Source organism: Diaphorina citri, unplaced genomic scaffold, assembly GCF_000475195.1.
Source record: "Diaphorina citri unplaced genomic scaffold, Diaci psyllid genome assembly version 1.1 scaffold875, whole genome shotgun sequence".
Lineage (NCBI taxonomy): Eukaryota > Metazoa > Arthropoda > Insecta > Hemiptera > Psyllidae > Diaphorina > Diaphorina citri.
Window position 1 is genome coordinate 75,061 of NW_007378307.1, and position 20,884 is coordinate 95,944.

The 20,884-nt window shown below is 39.3% G+C and overlaps 2 protein-coding genes across 3 annotated transcripts in view; both read right to left on the minus strand.

Annotated features, from left to right (window-relative positions):
* LOC103512705 (TBC1 domain family member 16) overlaps positions 1-10,960 on the minus strand; it is a 20,487-nt gene extending 9,527 nt beyond the window's left edge. The window contains 7 exon segments of the mRNA XM_026826103.1: positions 242-545; positions 1,380-1,507; positions 2,904-3,706; positions 3,708-4,550; positions 5,544-5,736; positions 9,320-9,515; positions 10,602-10,960. Coding sequence (XP_026681904.1) covers positions 242-545; positions 1,380-1,507; positions 2,904-3,706; positions 3,708-4,550; positions 5,544-5,736; positions 9,320-9,422 — 2,374 coding nt within the window. The 5' untranslated portion in view covers positions 9,423-9,515; positions 10,602-10,960.
* A 2,300-nt stretch (positions 10,961-13,260) lies between these two features.
* LOC113468861 (uncharacterized protein DDB_G0284459-like) lies at positions 13,261-14,992 on the minus strand. 2 transcript variants are annotated; one of them, XM_026826108.1, is made up of 5 exons: positions 14,816-14,992; positions 14,347-14,655; positions 14,077-14,153; positions 13,770-13,920; positions 13,261-13,539 (listed from the first exon to the last, which is right to left on the minus strand). In XM_026826108.1, the coding sequence occupies exons 1-5, from the start codon at positions 14,986-14,988 to the stop codon at positions 13,353-13,355; spliced, it is 897 nt and encodes a 298-aa protein (XP_026681909.1). In that variant the 5' UTR covers positions 14,989-14,992; the 3' UTR covers positions 13,261-13,352. The 2 variants fall into 2 exon arrangements, with proteins under 2 accessions (XP_026681909.1, XP_026681908.1); XM_026826107.1 differs by lacking the exons at positions 13,770-13,920; positions 14,077-14,153 and having other exon boundaries at positions 13,261-13,759; positions 14,339-14,655.
* Positions 14,993-20,884: the final 5,892 nt, after the last annotated feature.

The following is a 20,884-nucleotide window of genomic DNA, read 5'->3' on the forward strand; positions in this document are numbered from 1 at the left end:
GAGGAAAATGAGTAGCTATGGCATATAAATGCGCATAGCGACCGGTGCCAGCATGGTAGGTAAACATTGGATTTTAGGATTATTGAGATATTGGGAAAATCCTACAATGCTGCAGTGTGCACCAAAGTTGTGACATAATAACACAAAGAAACTGCATTTGCATTTGCATTTACATTTACTTTTTTTTTTTTTTTTTTTTTTTTACAATATTTTATTGGAAAGCGAAGAAAATCTCCCTCACCTTCCCTCTTCCTCCGTATTTCCTCATACTGTCGCCGTTTCTCCCTCACAATCTCCTCCCTCTCCCCCGCGGTCGTCCCGTACCCATAGTAATTCAACAGGAACGGCCAAACCACACTACGCAGCCCCGGCGTCACGCCGTTGAAGAAGATGTACTTGCGAAACGAGAACTCGTCCTCTATTTGCCCCTGGGGATTGAAGAAGCTGAGCAGGTCTATGTGGTCGGGGAACGAATCTTCGTCGGGATGAAGTTCGGTTTCGGGAACCGTGGGCTGGTACACCATGAAGTGTTCGTAGGGGAGAACCTCGAAGAAAAAGGAAGGGACAAACTCACAGTAACGTCAACCCGTTTATTGAAAATCTGGCGAAGATCAAAAAATTAGTTGAAAGCTCCAACCTAAATTAAAGAATTAAACCTATCAAACATCATACTATGTATATCTTCATGTATTGCTCCCCCACAAATGGACCCTTTGTCATCTTGGCAGCCTGCTGGTGGGCAGGAAGGCGGCTGTTTCTCTCTGTCACAAAATAATATCCCCAGCATTTCTCTCTGTCACAAAATAATATCCCTACCTGACAAGTACACCACGCTAAATTCTGTCTTGGCAATTCTAATCTTAGCATGAACTCGGATATTTATATCTGAAATTCACTATGATACAGGATTGACTTCACTGTATAACCGCCAAGATTTTTTAAGACCGGGTTTTTACCCTCTATTCACCTACAAGCTAACCGCCTCCTCGCATTACTCTCACACAGCCTGAGTAGAGTCGGAAAAAGCTAGCAGCACGCGATTACGTAGATGATCAGCCTTCCGGATACCAACCACGAGCAACATTGCCTTTAGTTAACCATGGGGAACAGGTGTGTTGAACGTGCCATTGCTGCTGGCTAAGTACAACAAAATTTTAAATGAGAGTCCATTAAATGATTAAGTACCTACTACTTTGTCTTACCTCGCCAGGTTGACTTCTAGACTTGACAAAGTTCCATTCGTTGAGTAGCTTGGCCAACTTGTTCAAACCTCCGTGATGGAAGGGGTGTGTTGAACGTGCTATTGCTGCTGGCTAAGTACAACAAAATTTTAAATGAGAGTCCATTAAAGGAATAAGTACCTACTACTTTGTTCTTACCTCGCCAGGTTGACTTCTAGACTTGACAAAGTTCCATTCGTTAAGTAGCTTGGCCAACTTGTTCAAACCTCCGTGATGGAAGTGCAGAATCTTGTACTGGCTCTCTCGAGAGGCGATCACGAATTGACCTGAAAACAGGAAGAAGGAATACGGAGAGTTATATCAATTCAGAATGTCAGACCCAAGAGATAAAAATTGAGGAGCTGGGTGCAAAAAGGGAAATATGGATTTTTTGCCCTTTTTGCGTAAAACGGTTTTTTTGAATAGAACGTGGTGCGCTCTATCTTCCAGCGTTTGAACTGCAGTGATAACTTTTTTTTCGATGAGTTACAGCATTTTTTGTAAACATACTTTTCAAGGATTTAGATGAAAAATTGAAAACTTTAAAGTTAAATATCTCAGTTTGATAATTTTCATTTATTGTTTTTTTTCGATGAGTTACAGCATTTTTTGAAAACATACTTTTCAAGGATTTGGATGAAAAATTGAAAACTTTAAAGTTAAATATCTCAGTTTGATAATTTGCATTTATTGCCCTTTTTGCACCCAGCTCCTCAATTTACAAAATTATGGAATGCTATCGTAAGCCTAATTAGCTTGGAAGGTAGTGCTCCTGCCTTGTAAGCGCTAGGTCGCGGGTTCTATTGCCACCCGGGACGATCTCGAACTAAACAGATAAGGTTCGTTCTTGGAACGGCCGGGTTTCTCCTATCCTGTGCTCCATCCCTCTTCGATTTAAGGATGATAAGACCTTCGTTGTTACAGTTCCGTCTATCGAACCTCTTTAAGCCAGCCTAGTTAGCTTAGTTGGTAGTGCGTCTGCCTTGTAAGCGCTAGGCCGCGGGTTCGATTCCCGCCCGGAGCGGCCCGGGACGGTCTCGAACTAAACAGATAAGGTTCGTTCTCGGAACGACTGGCTTTCTCCTATCCTGTGCTCCATCCCGCTTCGATTTAAGGATGATGAGACCTTCGTTATTTCAGTTCCGTCTATCAAACCTCTTTAAGCCAGCCTAGTTAGCTTAGTTGGTAGTGCGTCTGCCTTGTAATCGCTAGGCCGCGGGTTCGATTCCCGCCCGGAGCGGATTTTATCCTGATGGGATAATGTTCGTTCTCGGAACGGCTGGCTTTCTCCTATCCTGTCTTCCTTCTCTCTTCGATTTCGGGACGATAAGACCATAGCAGTTAAAGTTCCCTCTGTCAAACCTCTTTAAAAAAAAAAAAAAGATTAAGACCATAGCAGTTACAGTTCCCTCTGTCAAACCTCTTAAAAAAAACCTCTTTAAAAGAAAGAAGAAGAAAAATGTATGCTCATAATTTGTTTGTGTGTAGAGCCGAAAATAAATTGTCTCTGCCGGTAATCGAACTTGGGACATCCGGCGTAGCGAACAAGTCTAGCGTGATGAAAGAAGAAGAAAAATGTATGCTCATGATTTGTTTGTGTGTAGAGCCGAAAATAAATTGTCTCTGCCGGTAATCGAACTTGGGATATCCGGCGTAGCGAACAAGTCTAGCGTGATATCTCACCTTTCGTTTTAGCCGCATCACAGAAGAACAGACGCAGCGATTTCATCTCGTTGAGATCAATGGAAAACTTCTTGCAAGACTTCTTATTCCTCGACAGGGAGGGTGAGCAAGGAAGACTCTGGTTGTGAAGCAACGGCGAGCCTGGTGGGAAATTGAACCGGTGACCACCGTTGACAACGGTCTCCCGGGGGTAGTTTTTACCTCTCAACGCATTGGCACCATTCGGGACGAATTTCCCATTGTTGTTTCTGTCTGAACTAAAGCTGGAATTGACGTTGGATCTACTGCCGTCGATGCTGTTATTGACGCTGTGGCTGTCAGAATGGACGTTGTTTCTACTGGCTTGTCGAACGGTTTGGATGTTGAATATTTCCAATTCTTCCGTGTCGTCTTCAATAGGAACTGTTTGGTCTTTGTTGATATTGATAGTTTTCTGATTTGAAATATCATAGGGGTTGCTGTTTGTATTTGTATTGAGATTATTTGATGTCTTATTGGGTTTGGTGGTTGAATTGAGATTTTCTTCGATGTTTTTGGTAACTCTTTCATCTTTATCCACTTGGTTCTTTGTTTCACTTGGTCCTTTTGATATGCTTGCCTGAGGAGTTTCTGAAGAGGATTTGGAGTCTACAAATGCATCGTTAGATTTAGAACTGTTTCCATGATTTGGTCTACGAATTTCAACAAGTGTTTTGTTATTTTCTACAAGCGTTTTGGCATTTTTTATACTGGTTTTGGTGTTTTCTACATTCGTTTGGAGATTTTCATGTGTTTGGATATTTTCTGTATTTGTTATGGCATTTTCTACATTATTCATGTGTTTTGTTATTTTCTACATGCGTTTTGGCATTTTCTATACTGGTTTTGGTGTTTTCTACATTCGTTTGGAGATTTTCATGTGTTTGGATATTTTCTGTATTTGTTATGGCATTATTTACATTGGTTTTGGCATTTTCTACATTAGTTTTGGTTTCTACATTACTTTCAGAACTACTTTCCTTGGAAGGCATCTCTGCTTGGCACTTGGTACTAGAACTACTGATATGTTGAGTTTGTTTTGTACTAGCTTCATTGTTCCCGTGAGGTTGACCAGGTTGGTCGCTGTGGACATGTGGTCCGGTTTGGTGTTGCTTACTTTGGTGCATGGTTTGGTCGACAGGAAGGGCGGATATTTGGTTTGCACCGTTGTTTGCAGTGATTGTGTTGTTTGGACTTTTGGTGACTTGAGATATAGCGTTGTTAGACTGATGTGAAGGAGTTACGTTTGATTCTAAAGCGGTTGCACCGTTTGATTCCACAGCTTTAGCAACTCCATCGGGCGCCAAAACGGTTGTGCATTTGGTACCTTCACTGTTCTTGCTATTGATCGTTCCATTGAGACTACCTTCACCAAATGCGGTTTCACCAGTAGTATCCGCTGTTTCACTCTCCACGCTCCCCACAGATATGACCGTTACATTCTGGCTCTCCGTGCTGTCTAGTGAAACAGGGGTGTCGTTGGTGCTATCCAGACTGCCTAGTGAAACATTGTCCACGCTGGGCGAACAGCCGCTGCATTGGCTTTCGAGAGAGTCTCGCCTGTGTGAGAGACAGCGAGGTCGCCTGTCGACTGGCGGCGAGTCGCATTGTGCATCGGAATGGTCGTACCTGAAAGGAAACGAAAAGTTTCAGGTCAATTATCTGGTGATCCTCGCTCACGTCAGTACTTGGTTCAGAAAATTTCTCAGGCCATCCAAAGGGGCAATTGCTCGAGCATCATGAGCACGATGTTCTCTGGAATGATGTTAAATGTTCTGTCGACTGGCGGCGAGTCGCATTGTGCATCGGAATGGTCGTACCTGAAAGCAAACGAAAAGTTTCAGGTCAATTATCTGGTGATCCTCGCTCACGTCAGTACCTACTTGGTTCAGAAAATTTCTCAGGCCATCCAAAGGGGCAATTGCTCGAGCATCATGAGCACGATGTTCTCTGGAATGATGTTAAATGAACTCCTACGTATAAAAAATATGAATATAACAACACTCTTATCATGTTTTTACTGACGCATTGCAAGATGCCCGGTCAAAAATCCTCGTTTAAACTCTCCTGCTCTCTTCGATTTCAGGACGATAAGATCTCTGTTGGTACAGTTCACTTCATCAAATTCTTACCTATTTAGCGAGTGAGATCTATATGAATATAACAACACTCTTATCATGTTTTTACTGACGAATTGCAACATGCCCGGTCAAAAATCCTCGTTTAATCTCAGTCCCAGCCAGCCCCGTAAGCGTTAGAGCGCGGATCCGATTTCCATCCGTGGCGAACTTTATCCTGAGGTTCGTTCTCGGAAGTTCTGGCTTTCGTTTATCCCGTCCTCCTGCTCTCTTCGATTTCAGGACGATAAGTATGAATATAACAACACTCTTATCACGTTTTTACTGACGAATCGCAACATGCCCGGTCAAAAATCCTCGTTTAATCTCAATCCCAGCCAGCCCCGTAAGCGTTAGACCGCGGATTCGATTTACATCCATGGCGAACTTTATCCTGAGGTTCGTTCTCGGAAGTTCTGGCTTTCGTTTATCCCGTCCTCCTGCTCTCTTCGATTTCAGGACGATAAGATCTCTGTTGGTACAGTTCACTTCATCAAATTCTTACCTATTTAGCGAGTGAGATCTGCGATTCAAATGAAGCGTAGTCTTATGGAGTGAGGTGTTGGGTACCCACACCAAATGTAGGCCAGGTACGGAGCGAGTACTCCTGTAGTTTATGGTAAGGTAGCCTGGATGATGGACCAGGTCATAATCTTCCCGCAGGATGCTGGCTGGATGTACACACACGTTGTTTTTACCTGAGGGGAGAAATTTACATTGAATTAAGGTATAGCTCGTTCTTGGAAGGGCGGGCCAGCCTAGTTTGCCTTGGCAGTGTATAGCATCCCGTTAAAAAAAGGTTAGCTTGAAAGGTAGCACGCCTGCCTTGTAATCGCTGGGTCGCAGGTTCGATTCCCCTTCAGGGCGGATATTATCCAAAACAAATAAGGTTTCTTTTTGGAACGGCGCGGCGGGCCAGCCTAGTTAGCTTGGTAGGTATGGGTAGCGTTTGCCTTGGCAGTGTATAGCATCCCGTTGAAAAAAAGTTAGCTTGGAAGGTAGCGCTCCTGCCTTGTAATCGCTGGGTCGCAGGTACGATTCCCCTCCAGGGCGGATATTATCCAAAACAAATAAGGTTTCTTTTTGGAACGGCGCGGCGGGCCAGCCTAGTTAGCTTGGTAGGTATGGGTAGCGGATCGATTTCCGTCCGGGGCAAACTTTATCTTAAATAGATAAGGTTCGTTCTCGGAACGGCTGGCTTTCTCTTATCCTGTCCTCCTTCCCTCTTCGATTTCGGGACGATAAGACCTTAGCAGTTATAGTTCCTTCTGTCAAATCTTTTCGAAAATAAATAAATTACAATACCTACATAATAAAATAAATTAATAAAAATATGCAACTTACAGAATATGGTCTCTCCATCTTGATACAGGTTGTGTCTGGAATCCTGGTTGTTAGACCATTGGTTTTCCAGCGATTGTCATGACTACTGAAATGTCGCCATCGGCTAGAAGATAAGCTTTGGGTCCAAGTTTGAGATAGCTGATGGTCGAGTAGGGAGTGAAATGGAAGTCCTGCTTGAAATACCCGGAGATGAGAAGGTGAGCGATGATGTTTTCCGCTGGAAAAGAAGAAGGGGAAGACCGGAAGGATTTTAGAAACGAATAGTCTTCTTCATATAGACGCGGTCGGCGTGTTTCGTCAGCCTCGCAATCAGCCCCAATTAGGGTGATTTCTAGAGTACTGTGTTCAAAAGTCAACGTACTAACCTGTATTAAACAAATTTTCATCAATGAACTGTTCCTTCAAATAATAAATGCCGTTCTCCGCTGGAAAAGAAGAAGGAGAAAGCCGGGAGGATTTTAGAAACGAATAGTCTTCTTCATTAGACGCGGTCGGCGTGTTTCGTCAGCCTCGCAATCAGCCCCAATTAGGGTGATTTCTTTGAGCTGACGAAACGAATAGAGTACTGTGTTCAAAAGTCAACGTACTAACCTGTATTAAACAAATTTTCATCAATGAACTGTTCCTTCAAATAATAAATGCCGTTACCTTTTACAGTTGTTTTTTCGGAGTTTTGACCTCAGATTTGGATTTTTCCCAACTTTTTACATAGGAATCGACCATTTATTTATAATTTTTCCCACTTGCAACTCCTCCATTTCTCCATTACAAATCTCTTGGGTGATAAACACGTTTGTTAAATTTAATCAAAATGGGACAAACCTTTTGGGAATTATAACGAAACGAAGATTTTATTAAAAAGGGCCCCTAATAGACCCTCGAAGACCCGATTGGTCCGAAAATCTGATGAGAAATTTTCTTTTATGTGTTGAACATTTTAGTTGAATTTCATCAAAATCGTAGAAACCGTTCGAAAGTCGATAGTTATCGTTGAACGAACAAATGCATCTAAATTCTAAACGGATCTGAATGGAAAAAAACGTTGGGTTAAAACTTGGAACTCTCTTCGTTTATAAAACAATTTGACGTACTTTTAACATTGCACACACCTTCACAAAAATAGTCAAATGATTCTGATCTAAAATATTCTGTGCATTGACTCCATACTGGTTTGGTCTGTCACCATCTGTTTCTATTATTCTAAACAAACACACGTGGTTTCATAATAATTGTTCAGATGGATTCGTATTTAAAACCTATAGGTACTAACCGAAATACTTGTAGTAACGTTGGGTTAAAACTTGGAACTCTCTTCGTTTATAAAACAACTTGCAATTTGACGTACTTTTAACATTGCACACACCTTCACAAAAATATTCAAATGATTCTGATCTAAAATATTCTGTGCATTGACTCCATACTGGTTTGGTCTGTCACCATCTGTTTCTATTGTTCTAAACAAACACACGTGGTTTCATAATAATTGTTCAGATGGATTCGTATTTAAAACCTATACTAACCGAAATTTCTACTTGTAGTATGTAGAATCTGCTTGCATGTTGTAGCATATGATTAGTAAAGAAAGTAGATAATACATCATATTCTACTTGTGGTATGTACAATCTGCTTGCATGTTGTAGCATATGATTAGTAAAGAAAGTAGATAATACATCATAGGTACCCTCATAATATTTACATACGTGCGGTAGGAACATGGGTCTTCCTATTTAAAACAAAATCTGCATATTGAAAAGATATGTTAGTTTTACTGAACGAAAAAAGTGAATTAATACTAAGTTTGAATCTTTAACACACAGGGGAAAATTTAGGTGTATTTTCCTTAACTAGTTATTGTCCCGAAATCGAAAAGAGAAGGAGAAAGCCAGCCGTTCTTAGAACGAACCGTGCCTGTTTAGGATAAAGTTAGCCCCCGGTGGATATCGAACCCGCGCCTGTTATTCTAAAAAAAACTTTAAGCTTACCCGTATCCCGAGAGAATGTAGGCGCCTTGAACGCGGGTATGGCCGCTACATTCTTGACTTTGGCCACTTTCTGTTTATACCACAGGTCTAGTAACATGGCAGCGGTCACGCTTATGTCTTCACTGGATACATGCTCGAGGATGGAAACCAGAGTGCGTGCGTGTTTACCTGTGGAAGAAAAGTCGGATAGGTGCTGGGTTCGAATCTGGAGGTGCTGGGTTCGAATTTCGGCCAAGGCAGAAATTTTTCGACCGAACTTTTCCGTTCTTGGATAGGCAGGGATGTAAAAGAATGTGTTTTGAAGTAACGCAAAAGCGGTTCCAAGGTACAATCTATGTTACACTTAGGTAAGTTAAGTGATCCGCAAAGTGAAGTCTTGATAAACACAGACTTTTTCTTCACGTCTAGTGTGATTTCCACTGAGTCAAGGAGGTTGGTTTCCGCAAAGTGAAGTCTTGATAAACACAGACTTTTTCTTCACGTCTAGTGTGATTTCCACTGAGTCAAGGAGGTTGGTTTTGAATAGAATAGAATATAACCTTGGTGGTGGCTGTGGCAGTGAGACCTAATATAGGAACGTCGGGAAACATGGTCTTCAATATGGACAGGTACTGATAGTCTGTGAGGGTAGAATATGAATAGAATATGAATAGAATAGAATATAACTTTAGTAGTGGCTGTGGCAGTGAGACCTAATATAGGAACGTCGGGAAACATGGTCTTCAATATGGACAGGTACCTAGATAGCTCGTTCTTGGAAGGGCGGGCCAGCCTAGTTTGCCTTGGCAGTGTATAGCATCCCGTTGAAAAAAAGTTAGCTTGGAAGGTAGCGCGCCTGCCTTGTAATCGCTGACTTTCCTTCTGTCAAATTCCTTCTGTCAAATCTTTTCGAAAATAAATAAATTACAATACCTACCTACATAGTAAAATAAATTAATAAAAATATGCAACTTACAGAATATGGTCTCTCCATCTTGATACAGGTTGTGTCTGGAATCCTGGTTGTTAGACCCGCTGAATATTTCACTCGCCTTTTTGAACAGGTTGCTCAACGACATGACAGAAAATTTACACTCTGTAGCACCAGTCTATGATTATCAAGCTTAGTCTTTCAATTTTGGACCAACCGATTAGGTTTTAGGATAGAGGCGCTAATTGAAATCGAATAGAAGGAAAATATGAAGTAGGTAGGTACTAATGGTACTGTGGACTACCAGTTAAATTAAATTAAACTACATAGAAGTACAAGTAAATAATTAAAAAGAGCATCGAGAAAGGTATAAAGCTATAAAGGTTGCCCATTGTGATAACAATTACAAATCTCTTGAGTGATAAACAGGTCTGTTATGGGAATTATAACGAAACGAAGATTTTATTAAAAATCTGGTGTGAACATCACACGACTTTCCTTATCCTATTGAATGATGCTTATTTGAGTGTTCTTTTACCTTAACTTTTACAATATCTCTAACCTTTTTGTCGCTATAGCTGAAAACCACCAAAAAAACGGTCGAAATCTGTCCAAAAGCGGTCAAAATACCGCCAAGCGCAGCAACCATCTCAACCAAATAAAACTTGGAACTCTCTTCGTTTATAAAACAATTTGACGTACTTTTAACATTGCACACACCTTCACAAAAATATTCAAATGATTCTGATCTAAAATATTCTGTGCATTGACTCCATACTGGTTTGGTCTGTCACCATCTGTTTCTATTGTTCTAAACAAACACACGTGGTTTCATAATAATTGTTCAGATGGATTCGTATTTAAAACCTATACTAACCGAAATTTCTACTTGTAGTATGTAGAATCTGCTTGCATGTTGTAGCATATGATTAGTAAAGAAAGTAGATAATACATCATAGGTACCCTCATAATATTTACATACGTGCGGTAGGAACATGGGTCTTCCTATTTAAAACAAAATCTGCATATTGAAAACATATGTTAGTTTTACTGAACGAAAAAAGTGAATTAATACTAAGTTTGAATCTTTAACACACAGGGGAAAATTTAGGTGTATTTTCCTTTTGGGAAACTTTCGGAAATGCAACCGGTTCCTTTTTGGATACTGAAATAGCGCCTGTACTACAATTTAAAGGTTGAATTAAAAAGTGATATTACTAACACAAAGGAAAAAGGTGTGAGAAAGATCAAAGTTCTAACAAATGTGAAAATCCACAAGGCTGTCGACTTAAAAAAGAACCAGAAAAATTATAAATTGACACAATACCTACATATGTACGTTTCACCATAAACTCATTTCATTAACTCATTTAGTTATAAGTTTTAAACAAATCACTCATACAAACACTTTCAAAATAAGGAAAATTATAAGTGATCAACCACTTTCATAAAAGTGATAATACAAACAAAGGAAACTTTATGGTAAAGAGCACAAACGAAAAACTGTTAAAACAAAGTTCCAGTAAAAATTGGAAATAAATTGTGGGTATCTATATTATTAAAACTATAAAAATATTAGAAATAGGTTTGGTTTGGTAAAACTATATTATAAGGAACAATCAACTGTTAAAAACGATATTAGAGACTATCAAAAATATGTTACAAGTTACAAATAATAAACAGTGATTAGGAATTGGCAAAATACTTGTGAATTTTCATGAAAAAGTAGTGTCAAATAGGAACAATCAATTGTTAAAAACGATATTAGAGACTCTCAAAAATATGTTACAAGTTACAAATAATAAACAGTGATTAGGAATTGGCAAAATACTTGTGAATTTTCATGAAAAAGTAGTGTCAAACGAACACAACATATTGGTGAAAAAAACACCCAATTAAAAAATACCAAAGAGCACTGTTAAAATATATTGACAGATTCTAAAACACACTGTTAAAATATGGTTAACTGCACCAAATTAAAAAATACCAAAGAGCACTGTTAAAATATATTGACAGATTCTAAAACACACTGTTAAAATATGATTAACTGTTAAATTAAAATATGTTAAACAAAACAATAACTACGACATAATTGGAGCAGTTTTAATTGAGGGGGACAAACAATGTTAGTGTTACAAGTGACAGTAAGGATAGATAAGAAGCATATGGAATAGATAGTGAGGGAAATGAAGGCAAAATGTTTACCTAATACGGCTGAAATAATGGAGCGCGGGTTCACAATGAGCGAAAGAAAAACTGAGGGGGCCAGCCTAGTTAGCTTGGTTGGTAGTGCGTCTGCCTTGTAAGCGCTAGGCCGGGGGTTCGATTATCGCCCGCGGCGGATTTTATCCTGAAGGGATAATGCTATCGCAGCTGGCTGGCTCTGTACGCATTTCATAAAATAATAAAGAAACAGCGCAGCCAGCCTAGTTAGCTTAGTTGGTAGTGCGTCTGCCTTGTAAGGGCTAGGCCGCGGGTTCGATTATCGCCCGCGGCGGATTTTATCCTGAAGGGATAATGTTCGTTCTCGGAACGGCTGGCTTTCTTTTCTCTTATCCTGTCTTCCTTCTCTCTTCGATTTCGGGACGGTAAGGCCTTAGCAGTAAAGTTAATTCTGATGATAAGGCCTTAGCAGTTAAAGTTAAAAAAAAAAAAAAAAAAAAAAAAAAAAAAGGGGGAAGAAAATATTTAAAAAAAAAAAAACACCCAATTAAAAAATACCAAAGAGCACTGTTAAAATATATTGACAGATTCTAAAACACACTGTTAAAATATGGTTAACTGTTAAATTAAAATATGTTAAACAAAACAATAACTACGACATAAAATGAGCAGTTTTAATTGAGGGGGACAAACAATATTAGTGTTACAAGTGACAGTAAGGATAGATAAGAAGCATATGGAATAGATAGTGAGGGAAATGAAGGCAAAATGTTTACTTAATACGGCTGAAATAATGGAGCGCGGGTTCACAATGAGCGATAGAAAAACTGAGAGGGGAAAAAATGGGCGAAAGAAAAACTTTGGAAACTAATTATAAAGTTAGCAGCGATAGCACCTTCAATACATCAGTTAACAATGTATCGCTGAAGTTAAGCAACGTTCCGCATGGTTGGTATCCGGTTGGGTGACCATCTGGGCAATCACGTCCTGGCTTTTCCCGGTCCCACTTAGGTTGGGTGAGGAATGGTGAGGTTAATGTAAAGAGGCGGCTAGCTGGTCATCGAGTGGTGGGTAAAACCCGCGTCACTAAAGCAGTTGAACAGTGACGTTAGCCACCAACCTCAGTGGTGTAGTGGTTAGCGCGGTGGATTTTGGATCTGGAGGTTGGTGGTTCGAGTCCAAATCAAGTCATAAAATTTAGCGTAGTGCATTAAGCGGGGAACGGCATTTGTGACAAGCATGTATGCTTAACACAATTAAATTCCTTCCAGTGATGTTAGCCCCCCTCCCCCTTTATAAAAAGGAGAAAAAAATCCAAGAATGAGTTTATCAAAGGAAAAAAATAAGCTTCAAGTTCGCTTCTGTCGCTCCCGCCCCTGTGTACGGACACACTTTCGGCTGTACAAAATTATGAAAACACATCGATTTTCCACAGCGCGAAAGAAAAAGAGGAAAACCTGTAGTAGGGGAGTTTTCCCTGCAGAGCGCAGCACTTGTGTACAGGATGTTTGGAAAAGACAGCGGCTGGGGGAGTTTGAAAAAGCTATAGGGTATTTTAAAAGCTGTAAGCTAGTGGATTTGAGTTTTTGAACTCCCCCCCCCCTAAAAATAAAAAGATAAAATAAAAATATCCATGTCTTTTTGTAAAAAAAAGGGGTTTAATCACAGTCCCAAGTAAATTAGTAGGAAGGTATTATAACATGAAATCTTAAAATAGTTACCATTTCTTTTTTCTTTACTCTGGTGATGCCGCCACTGATCGCTACTCGACTAAAGTAGCTACTCAATTGTCCTCACTCCTCACGAGGCTGAGAGTACCTCAAACTCCAAACACACACTTCGACCCGCCTGGGAATTGAACCCGAGTCCTTCGGCGTGTAAGTGTGATACCCACTCGGCAACCGAGGTTCCTCTATCAATTATCATCAATATCTATTACTTCGGTGTTCTTAGGAGAATCTATCGTTGTATTTCTAACATCCCTATCAGTCTTTGGTCTCTCATCATCTATAATTTCTACTTCGTCTTCTAAGCGAGGTTTTTTAGAACTTGCCAAACTACTGGATTTCGTCTTGGAATTTGTTATTGAACTATCACTCGAACTTTTCATATTCCAACATTTTGTGTCATCGGCAATTTTTGTACTGCTAGAATTTGTTGATTTCAAGCTATCACCATAGTTTTTCGTACTGGAACTTTTTGTACCGCTAGAATTTGTTGATTTCGCACTATCACTGCAATTTTTTGTACCACCAGAATGTGATTTTGAGGTATCACTACAAGTATCGGTTTGGTCATCACTAGATCTGTCTACACTTTCATCTCTAGCGAACTTTTCATATTCGAACATTTTGTGTCATCGGCAATTTTTGTACCGCTAGAATTTGTTGATTTCGAGCTATCACCATAGTTTTTCGTACTGGAACTTTTTGTACCGCTAGAATTTGTTGATTTCGCACTATCACTGCAATTTTTTGTACCACCAGAACTTTTCATATTGGAACATTTTGTGTCATCGGCAATTTTTGTACTGCTAGAATTTGTTGATTTCGAGCTATCACCATAGTTTTTCGTACTAGAACTTTTTGTACCGCTAGAATTTGTTGATTTCGAACTATCACTACATTTTTTTGTACCACCAGAATGTGATTTTGAGGTATCACTACAACTATCGGTTTGGTCATCACTAGATCTGTCTACACTTTCATCTCTAGACCTTTTAGTGGTCGGACTTTCATCACTAGAAATACTAGAAGTTTCTTCAGAATCGATAGACCGCTTTCTTTTAGGAGATTTGCGTTTGCCTTTGTTGTCGGTTTTTCCTTTATCCGTTTTAAACTTTTTATCAGTCTTTTCTTTTTTGTTCTCAGTTTTTCCTTTTTTGGCAGGACTTTTTCTCATCTCTAGACCTTTTAGTGGTCGGACTTTCATCACTAGAAATACTAGAAGTCTCTTCAGAATCGATAGACCGTTTTCTTTTAGGAGATTTGCGTTTGCCTTTGTTCTTGTCGGTTTTTCCTTTATCCGTTTTAAACTTTTTATCAGTCTTTTCTTTTTTGTTCTCAGTTTTTCCTTTTTTGGCAGGACTTTTTCTTCCTATACTTTTACGGGCGGCGGTTTTACCATCAGCGACAGTTTTTGTATCACCAGTGACTGTTTTTGTATCGCCACCGACAGTTTTACTATCACCAGCGGCCGTTTTACTATCGCCAGCGACAATTTTAGCATCACCAGCGACTGTTTTACCATCACCAGCAACAGTTTTTGTATCGCCAGGGACAGTTTTACTATCACCAACAACAGTTTTTGTATCACCAGCGACAATTTTACCATCACCAACGACGCTTTCCCTTTTCCCAGCGTCTTTCATTGGTTTTCGTTTTAGCATCACCAGCGACAGTTTTACTGTCACCAGCGACTGTTTTACCATCACCAGCAACAGTTTTTGTATCGCCAGGGACAGTTTTACTGTCACCAACAACAGTTTTTGTATCACCAGCGACAATTTTACCATCACCAACGACGCTTTCCCTTTTCCCAGCGTCTTTCATTGGTTTTCCACACCCATATTTATGAACAAAATGCTGGCTCTTAAGTTCGTGCTAAGCATAGTCTCAAGGCATTTGATTGGTCAATAATGCGACAAAAAATGCAACAAAATGAAGAAGAAAAACAAAATACAAAAAACTACAAAAGAAGAAGAAGGAGAGGAGGAAGAAGAAGAGGAAGAAGAACAAAAAGGTGAACAAGAACACAAAAAGAAAACGGAAATGACAAATAACAAACCAAGTGACACTGTTAATAATACACGTAACACGTAACGAAAAGACTAGAAGAACATTAGCTTCTGCAGTAGACATAACCGACACACAGAGAAAAAAGAAATACGTAGTAAAGTGCTTCATGCTTATGCTCAAAGTAGAGACGAGAGTTAAAAAGAACAAGAACCAAGGATGAGAAGAAGAGATTGCTTTACGGAAGAGGGCTGAATTGGCAACGAGCCAAATGAGCGAGGCATGTTTGTAGCAAAACACTTCAAATGTGATCTTCCGCGGAGTCACTTGGTCTGCCTAGTCACAGAATCATAGAAAGATTTTTCAAGGGGGAATGTATGGTCAGCTAAGGTCTTTGGTCACCCAATCTGCTGCTCATAGAAACACAGAAAAATTCGTTGAGAGAAAGCAATTTCGTGGCCGAATAGGTATATCAAAGTAGGCTTGCAAGCAAGAGGTCCCGGGTTGAATTCCTGGCGGGGTTGATGTTTTTTCGGCTCTGTGCTTGGAGTTCAGGGTGCACTCAGCTTCGGCAGGACAATCGAGTAGCTACTTTAATCGAGGGAGCGACCAGTGGCGGCATTAGGTGAAAGATTGGTGAATTACGGAAATTGATTGCAAAGGAGGCACTTAGTAATGATGTGACATCTAATTAAGTAATTATCTGCAAAAATTCCAATTTCGTGGCCGAATAGGTATATCAAAGTAAGGCCAGAGGTCCCGAGTTGAATTCCTGGCGGGGTTGATGTTTTTTCGGCTCTGTGCTTGGAGTTCAGGGTGCACTCAGCTTCGGCAGGACAATCGAGTATATACTTTAATCGAGGAGCGACCAGTGGCGACATTAGGTGAAAAGATTGGTGAATTACGGAAATTGATTGCAAAGGAGGCACTTAGTAATGATGTGACATCTAATTAAGTAATTATTGCAAAAATTGTGTAAAGGCTCTGCTTTACCACAAATAATTCATGATGAATTTTGATTCATAGAAGCACAGAAAGATTCGTTGAGAGAATCACAATGTTACTCGTATTTATGAACAAGAATGATCGTTCTTAGATCAGTCTCAAGTCGAAATTGACCAATCAAATGCCTTGAGACTATGCTTACTGTCACAGATTGACCACAGATCTTGTCGGTTCCTTCCATTACCGATTTCGGTTCGATCTTTGACCCCCCCCAGTTGATTGGTTTGCTAACTTTCCTTCTTGTTTTCACCTGACCAGGCGATGAGAATGAACTTACCAGGTCATTCTGGTTGGCGATTCAATGAAGTTCAATCATGCGAGGTTTGCAAGTCCTGAATTTGCTATTTGCACTGCGTTAAGTTCTATGCAGAATTTGCAAGGTACCTACATAGTGACAGAGGGAACTGTAACTGCTAGGGTCTTATCGTCCCGAAATCGAAGAGAGAAGGAAGACAGGGGAAGAAAGTCATCCGTTCCGAGAACGCAACCTGGTTTATCGAAAGTGAGAATCAATAAGATAAATCTGCCTTAGAAAGTTTCACACGTGTAAGCCCGACAATCTATCTCTAGTTCATTAATCTTGGGATGTAAATTCTACAAAAGCAAATAATACATTCCTCAACAGATTCATTCCTAGCTGGATCTTTAGTTCTTAGATCTTTGAATACTTTGGAATCATCTGAGTTTAGTCAGATCAGCGGTTTTCAACCTTTTTTCGCCCGCCTACTCCTTGGGTACCCGGATTTAATCTCACGTAACCCCTCTATCAACTATGTAAATTATGAGAGTGTTACAGCTGTTTTGGCATTCATTTTGACATCTATTGCTTCCAATATGTGTGTGCATGCATTTTTTATCAGGAAGTATGTCACAATAAAAACACATGGCTTAGATCACCAACCTCAGTGGTGTAGTGGCTTAGATCACCAACCTCAGTGGTGTGATGGTTAACGCGGTTGACTTCGGATCTGGAGGTTGGTGGTTCGAGTCCAATCAAGGTATAGTGTTTCCACAGGCTTGATCGATCCCTATTAAGAGCAAATAACTTTTAGGTGTTTAGATGTTAGTTAGAAATCATCAAAAATGGACAAAACTTCGACAGTTTTGATTTAGTTTATGATAAAACAAAGACGTAAGGTAGAAACACACTACTATCACGTCACATGAGCTCACGTGATCGAACGGGACCGAAAGACCAAGAGAAATGTTTAAAGTATTTATGCAAAATCGCCGAGTTAAAACTTAGAAACTTGCGTCGTCGATCAACAACCTGAAAGTGCCCCATAGGAAATCAAACCGTAAAATCAGTTTTCTCCCCCTTAAAATCCCCAATACACTTTTCGGGTTCACTAAGCATTCCCTCTTTTGACGAGGAATCGATTGGTGCAACTTTCAAGACTGTCCGACTTATGGTGGATTTCACCAACGACTTAATGATTTCATTTTCTCACACATCAGGTCGCTAGGTAATAATTACTAACATGTTGGTTTCTCTACAATAGCTACATAGGTAGTTGCACAGAAATATGTAGTTAATTCTCAACATTAATGTACCGCTGTGAAGTGCAGTAGCTGTGAAGATGCCTATATAAATTTACACCCATGTTTCTATGCAGTTAGATGCAGTTTTTAGCCCGTCCTTCCTTTATTATTTACCTATAGGTACCTATGTATTCACATCATGTGTACCTATAGGTACCTATGTATTCACATGTGTACCTAGGTATGTAGCTATTCACATATGTACCTATACCTACCTATGTTTCTGGACAGAAACTAAAAGTGCCCCATAGGAAATCAAACCGTAAAATCAGTTTTTCCCCCTTAAAAGTCCCCAATACACTTTTCGGGTCCACTAAGCATTCCCTCTTTTGACGAGGAATCGATTGGTGCAATTTTCAAGACTGTCCGACTTAAGGTGGATTTCACCAACGACTTAATGAGAGATTTAACTAATGGGACAATTTTCAATGATAAAAAAGGAGTTTTTCATGATCCAAACATTCCGCCAAGTATTTATTTTGACGTTGATAAATGAATCTTCCAGCGAAGAAGACGTAATGCATTTCTGCTGCTACATATAGTAATAATGCTACTGATGGTATTAATGATGTTACTAATGCTAATAATGATTTTACTAATGTTACTTCTTTTACTAATGCTACTGCTGCTTTTGATGTTGCTGGCACTGTCACAACTCAGTTGAAACCGACCGGTAGGTAGGTGCATATGGTAGGAGCTAGGAGTGTTTCTATGATATTTTTTCATGAACCGTCAAAAAATGCAGAAGTAGAAAGAAATAAGAAAAAGAACGAAGACGAGGAGGAGGAGGAAGAGGAGAAGAAGAAAAATGAAAAAAAAAAATCTGGTGTGAACATCACACGACTTTCCTTATCCTATTTAATGATGCTTATTTGAGTGTTCTTTTTCTCTAACTTTTACAATATCTCTAACCGTTTTGCCGCTTTAGCTGAAAACTGTGAAAACCGCCAAAATCGGTCGAAATCTGTCCAAAAGCGGTCAAAATACCGCCAAGCGCAGCAACCATCACAACCAAACATTTTGTGACTAATTGAAATCGAATAGAAGGAAAATATGAAGTAAGTAGGTACTAATGGTACTGTGGACTACCAGTTAAATTAAATTAAACTACATAGAAGTACAAGTAAATAATTGAAAAGAGCATCGAGAAAGGTATAAAGGTTGCCCATTGTGATAACAATTACAAATCTCTTGAGTGATAAACAGGTCTGTTAAATATAATGAAAATAGGACAAACCTTTTGGGAATTATAACGAAACGAAGATTTTATTAAAAATCTGGTGTGAACATCACACGAATTTCCTTATCCTATTGAATGATGCTCATTTGAGTGTTCTTTTACCTTAACTTTTACAATATCTCTAACCTTTTTGTCGCTATAGCTGAAAACCACCAAAAAACGGTCGAAATCTGTCCAAAAGCGGTCAAAATACTGCCAAGCGCAGCAACCATCTCATTGAATGATTGTTATTTGAGTATTATTTTACCCTAACTTTTACCATATCTCTAACCGTTTAGTCGGTATAGCTGAAAACCACCAAAAAACGGTCGAAATCTGTCCAAAAGCGGTCAAAATACTGCCAAGCGCAGCAACCATCTCAACCAAATGTACTGTGTTGCATCCTTGTCACATTTGTGAACTACATACCAAATTTCAAGTCTCTAGCTTATACCGTTCCCGAGATATTGTTAAATTACACCGAAAACCGCCAAAAAGCAGTAAAATGCCGCCAAGCGTTACACCGGTCTTAACCAAAAAACCGATCTTAACCAAAAGTTTCGTGTCGCATCCTTGTCACATTTGACATCTACATATTCTAAATACTAAATTTCAACTCTCTAGCTCTTACCGTTCTCGAGATATTTTGTTTACAGACAGACACACACACACAGACAGACACACACACGGACCAATGGCTGAAACTTTGGATTTAGGCTCTAGGGACCTTAAAACGTGTTTTGGCACTAAAATTTGACCATCGAAAATTTGACCCGATTACATTACTTTCCTTCCTATAGGATAAGGAAAGTAAAAAGACGAGAAACTCCCGTTTTGACCCGATTACATTACTTTCCTTCCTATAGAATAAGGAAAGTAAAAAGGGCCCCTAATAGACCCTCGAAGACCCGATTGGTCCGAAAATCTGATGAGAAATTTACAACATTTTAATTAAATTTCATCAAAATCGTAGAAACCGTTCGAAAGTCGATAGTTATCGTTGAACGAACAAATGCATCTAAACGGATCTGAATGGAAAAATCGTGGGGTTAAAACTTGGAACTCTCTTCGTTTATAAAACAATTTGACGTACTTTTAACATTGCACACACCTTCACAAAAATAGTCAAATGATAAAATCGTAGAAACCGTTCGAAAGTCGATAGTTATCGTTGAACGAACAAATGCATCTAAATTCTAAACGGATCTGAATGGAAAAAAACGTTGGGTTAAAACTTGGAACTCTCTTCGTTTATAAAACAATTTGACGTACTTTTAACATTGCACACACCTTCACAAAAATAGTCAAATGATTCTGATCTAAAATATTCTGTGCATTGACTCCATACTGGTTTGGTTTGTCACCATCTGTTTCTATTGTGCTAAACAAACACACGTGGTTTCATAATAATTGTTCAGATGGATTCGTATTTAAAACCTGTAGGTACTAACCGAAATTTCTACTTGTAGTATGTAAAATCTGCTTGCATGTTGTAGCATACTAAGTTTGTACTAAGTTTGAATCTTTAACACACAGGGGAAATTTTAGGTGTATTTTCCTTTTGGGAAACTTTCGGAAATGCAACCGGTTCCTTTTTGGATACTGAAAAATCGCCTGTACTACAATTTAAAGGTTTGAATTGGAAAAAGGTGTGAGAAAGATCAAAGTTCAAAAAAACGTGAAAATCCACAAGGCTGTCGACTTAAAAAAGAACCAGAAAAATTATAAATTGACACAATACCTACATAATATATGTACGTTTCACCATAAAATCATTTCATTAACTCATTTAGTTATAAGTTTCAAACAAATCACTCATACAAACACTTTCAAAATAAGGAAAATTATAAGTGATCAACCACTTTCATAAAAGTGATAATACAAACAAAGGATCGCAAAGTAAAGTCTTGATAATTCGCAAAGTAAAAACTTTTTACTCACGTCTAG

Coding starts and splice junctions, on each gene's coding strand:
- LOC113468861 (XM_026826108.1), bottom strand. CDS start 14,988: ATGAAAGACGCTGGGAAAAGGGAAAGCGTCGTTGGTGATGGTAAAATT. Junction 13,921..14,076: donor TACCTCAAAATCACATTCTG/GTGGTACAAAAA, acceptor TGAAAAGTTCTG/GTGGTACAAAAAATTGCAGT. Junction 13,540..13,769: donor AAATGTTCGAATATGAAAAG/TTCGCTAGAGAT, acceptor GAATATGAAAAG/TTCGAGTGATAGTTCAATAA.